The 3,833-nt window shown below is 46.4% G+C and overlaps 1 protein-coding gene across 7 annotated transcripts in view; it reads left to right on the top strand.

Moving 5' to 3' along the window:
* Nucleotides 1-597: 597 nt before the first annotated feature.
* The window catches only part of Pdss2 (decaprenyl diphosphate synthase subunit 2), a 305,129-nt gene continuing 301,893 nt past the window's right edge, over nucleotides 598-3,833 (top strand). For 6 of the 7 annotated variants that reach the window (XR_003846627.1, XR_003846629.1, XR_003846630.1 and 3 more), the window contains exon 1: nucleotides 598-1,164. Coding sequence is in view for 2 of the 7 variants with exons in the window: in XM_029554637.1 (XP_029410497.1) it covers nucleotides 869-1,164 (296 nt within the window). In the remaining 5 variants the exon portion in view is untranslated. The remainder of the gene's footprint in view (nucleotides 1,165-3,833) is intronic. The other variant, XM_008850309.3, reaches the window with a different exon arrangement.

The following is a 3,833-nucleotide window of genomic DNA, read 5'->3' as shown; positions in this document are numbered from 1 at the left end:
CCTAATGAGTGAAAAGCACTCAGGCCAGTAAGCTTTGGTGAGCCTCAACGCTGAGCACACCAAGGAAAATGAAAACAGAGGAGGCAATGTTTCATTCCATCTTCTCAGCATCCTTGTGCAGAAGGCAGAACTGTTTTTGCCTGGGTTGTTCCCACGAGGAAACCGTGGCTCAAGAGGACAGTGATTCGAAAACGGATCCGAGGACACTGCTAGAAACAAGGACCTCTGGCGGCACCGCAGGCCACCAGCATCAGTCCGGAGGCGGAGGGCAGGCGGAGTCCAGCCCGTGGGACCGCCCTCCAGTCCAACCACTGCGACCGGGAGCCCGCGCTCGGCCCAGCGACCTTACTGCAGACGCCGACCATCAGTCTAGACACAAATATTTACACAGACTCGGAGAACACTCTGACGATCCCGAGCCCTCCCAGACCCAAAGGCAGAGGAACCGCCCGGTAGCCTCACCCTACACCGGAGGCGCTGAGGCTTAACCACCCGAGCCCACGCAGGCCGAGAGTCGGGCCAAAGCCCTGCCCCTGGGGCGTTCCCTACTGCGCCGTAAAGTAAGGCGCACTCTTCGCGGCTCATCAGCCCGCCCTTTATCCTTACGGCAGGCCGGATTCCGTGCCTTCAATATGGCGTCCCCCATGTAGACCGCCGCCGTGGTTTCTCCCTCAGGTGGCCGCGGCAAATCTGAGCTGACGCTGCGGTCTGTGCAGCCTGGGCTGCAGAAGCAGCAAACTTCGTTCCTGGTGACGGCTCCAGAAAGTCACTGAGGGTCAGGACTCGAGTTTCTGAAAGTTCCTCTTTAGCCTCTGTTTCCCGCGCTGTCTCGGCACCTCAAAGTCCCTGACCCTCTCAGACGCAAACCATGAGCGTTGGGCAGCTGCTCTTGCGCTTTCCCAGTTATCTCGGGACCGTGGGACCCCCACGTCGCCTGTGGTGGTGGTCTAAGTCCCTCGACACCCCCTCGGTAGGCTCCTGTCGTGGTCGGTCCTCCAAGTCGCCGGCCCATTGGAACCAGGTGGTGTCAGAGGCGGAGAAGATCGTCGGCTATCCCACGTCTTTCATGAGCCTCCGCTGTCTGCTGAGTGACGAGCTCAGCAACATCGCTATGCAGGTGCGGAAGCTGGTGGGGACTCAGCACCCTCTCCTTACCACTGCCAGGTGAGCGACCCCCTCGCCCACTGACTCACCTGCACCCACTCTAGTCCTTTTCCCTGGATAGGACACCTATGCTACCTCTGGTTCTGGCTAATCCTTTTATCTCTACCTTTGACCTTCTTAGATATGCTTTGGTGTCTCTAGTTCACTTCACATTCTTCTACTTGCTGAGTGGATACATGATCTTAAGAGAAACACTCGTGTGTTTTAGCAATTTCGTTTAACTGGTAAAGATGATTCTAAAATGATTTGTGATGAGATCAAGTAGAAATGTAATTTATTGGGTTATTTTCAAGAAGTGGTCTTCTAAAAGTGCAATAGAAGCTGGGCGTTGTGGTGCACACCTGTAGTCCCAGCATTTGCGGAGGCAGAGGCAGGCGGATGGATCTTTGTGACCTCAAGGCCAGCCGGGACACCTGGGGCTACAGGGAGACCCTGTCTAAAAAAAAAAAAAAAAAAAAAAAAAAAAAAAAAAGTGGAATAGATAAGTTTCATTTCATGTCACCACTATTCAAGAGATCACCTTCAGAGAGTAGGGCAGGAAGGAGACAAAGCAAGACAATTCTTTCTAAGGAATGTCCAGATGTAGGACGTCATTATCTCTTGGGGTTTTTAATCACTTATACTGGACTAGGGTTAAGCCTGCCATTGGGTTTTAAAAAACCCTTTGCCACTTAAAAAGCAACTCACACTTTTTGATTTGCAGTGGATTTCAAATATACAGAAAAATTTCACAAATAAAAGTAGTGTGAGGTTTGGGGAGATGGCTCTGTCAGGAAAGTGCTTGTTGCACAAACATAACACCCTGCTTTTGATCCCCAGGAGCCATGAAAAAGTCAGAGGCTTTTAAGGCCAGCACTGGGGAGGTGGAGACTGGAAGATCTCTGTGGCATGGTGGCCAGCTTGTCTAGCCAAATCAGCCAATTTCATGTTAAGCAAGAGATCCTGTCTCAAAAAATAAGAAGGTGGTGGCTGGAGAGATGACTCAGTTGTTAAGAACACCTGCTGCTCTTACAGAGGACCTGGGTTCCATTCCCAGCATCTAAATGGCAACTAACAACTGTCCGTAACTCCAATTCCATAGGATTGGATGCCCTCTGCAGGCATTGCACAAGATGGGTGCACATACATTGCAGGCAAAACACATAAAAAAATCCCCTCCCCAATTTTTTTTTTGCTGGGTGTGTTGGTATACACCTTTAATCCAAGCACTCAGGAGGCAGAGGCAGGTGGATCTCTGTGAGATCGAGGCCAGCCTGATCTACATAGCAAATTCCAGGCCAGCTGAGGCTACAGGGAGACCCTGTCTCAAAGAAAAAAAAAAAAAAAACCAATAAAAATAATATTAATAATAAGAAGGAGGGTGATTAAGGAAGATACCCACCTGACCTGGACCTTTGACCTCCAAACACACAAACACATATACACACAAATAGCACAAAGAACGTACTTATATCAATCACACTACAGATTACACACATGCAAAAACATTATCCACACGTACCCATATATATGTGTGTATATACATGTGTGTATATATATGTGTGTGTGTATATACATGTGTGTATATATGAGTATATGTGCATATATATATATATAGTCTCTGAATCATTTGAGGGCAGATTGTATACATCATGGTCCTTTCTCCCCAAATACTTCAGTATGCATTTCCTAATCATAGAGATACTCTCTTATATACCTATAGTACAGTTATCAACCTAGGTACGTTTAATATTGATAAAATGCTTGTATTTAATCTTTCATTTATATTCCAGTTTTGTTAATTGACCTAATAATATTCTTGTAATATTCGTTGCCCACCAGAACAAGATACAGACTAGGATTAGGCTTGTCCATCAAATGTTTCTTTAGTCTCCTCTGACCACTGGAATAATTTTGCCCCCTAGGGAACATTTGGCAATGTATGGAGACACTTTTGGTTCTCACAAGTGGGGGCATATCCTGTGCTACCCAGGACAGCTCCCCAAGAACAACTATGTGCCCTGAAATGTCAGTAGTACCTAGGTGGAGAGAGGAAGGACAAAAATCATCTTTTTTCATGCCTATTTTTCTCTTATTAAAAATTAAAATTCTGGAATTGGAGAGATGGCTCAGCAGTTAAGAGCACTGACTGCTCTTGCAGGGGACCCAGGTTTGATTCCCAACATCCACACACATGGTGGCTAGTAACTGCAACTCCAGTTCTAGGGGCTCTAGCTCCCTCCTCTGACCTCCTTGAGCATTGGTCTGCATGGATGCATGCACCTACATGCAGGAGTAATACTCATATACATAACATATGGAAAGCAGTGTGGAACTCTTAAAAAACTACAAATGAACCTACCATTTGACCCAGTGTATACTATTCCTTGGCATATACCCAAAAAACTCATCCTATTGCAGAGACACTTGTATATCCCATGTTTGTTGCTGCTCTTTTCACAATAGCTAAAAGATGGAAGCAACCTAAGTGTCCCTCAATTGACGAGTGGATAATGAAAATGTGGTTCATTTATACTATGGAGTTTTACTCAGCAGTAAAGAAAGATGAAATCATGAAATTTGCAGGTAAATGGATGGAACTAGAAACTTATACTAAGTGAAGTAACACAGACTCAGAAAAAAATTTGACATATGTTCTCCCTCATATGTAGATCCTAGAACCAAACCCT

This window comes from Nannospalax galili, unplaced genomic scaffold, assembly GCF_000622305.1.
Source record: "Nannospalax galili isolate Female #2095 unplaced genomic scaffold, S.galili_v1.0 scaffold324, whole genome shotgun sequence".
Classification (NCBI taxonomy): domain Eukaryota; kingdom Metazoa; phylum Chordata; class Mammalia; order Rodentia; family Spalacidae; genus Nannospalax; species Nannospalax galili.
This window is presented reverse-complemented; position numbering and strand designations above follow the sequence as displayed.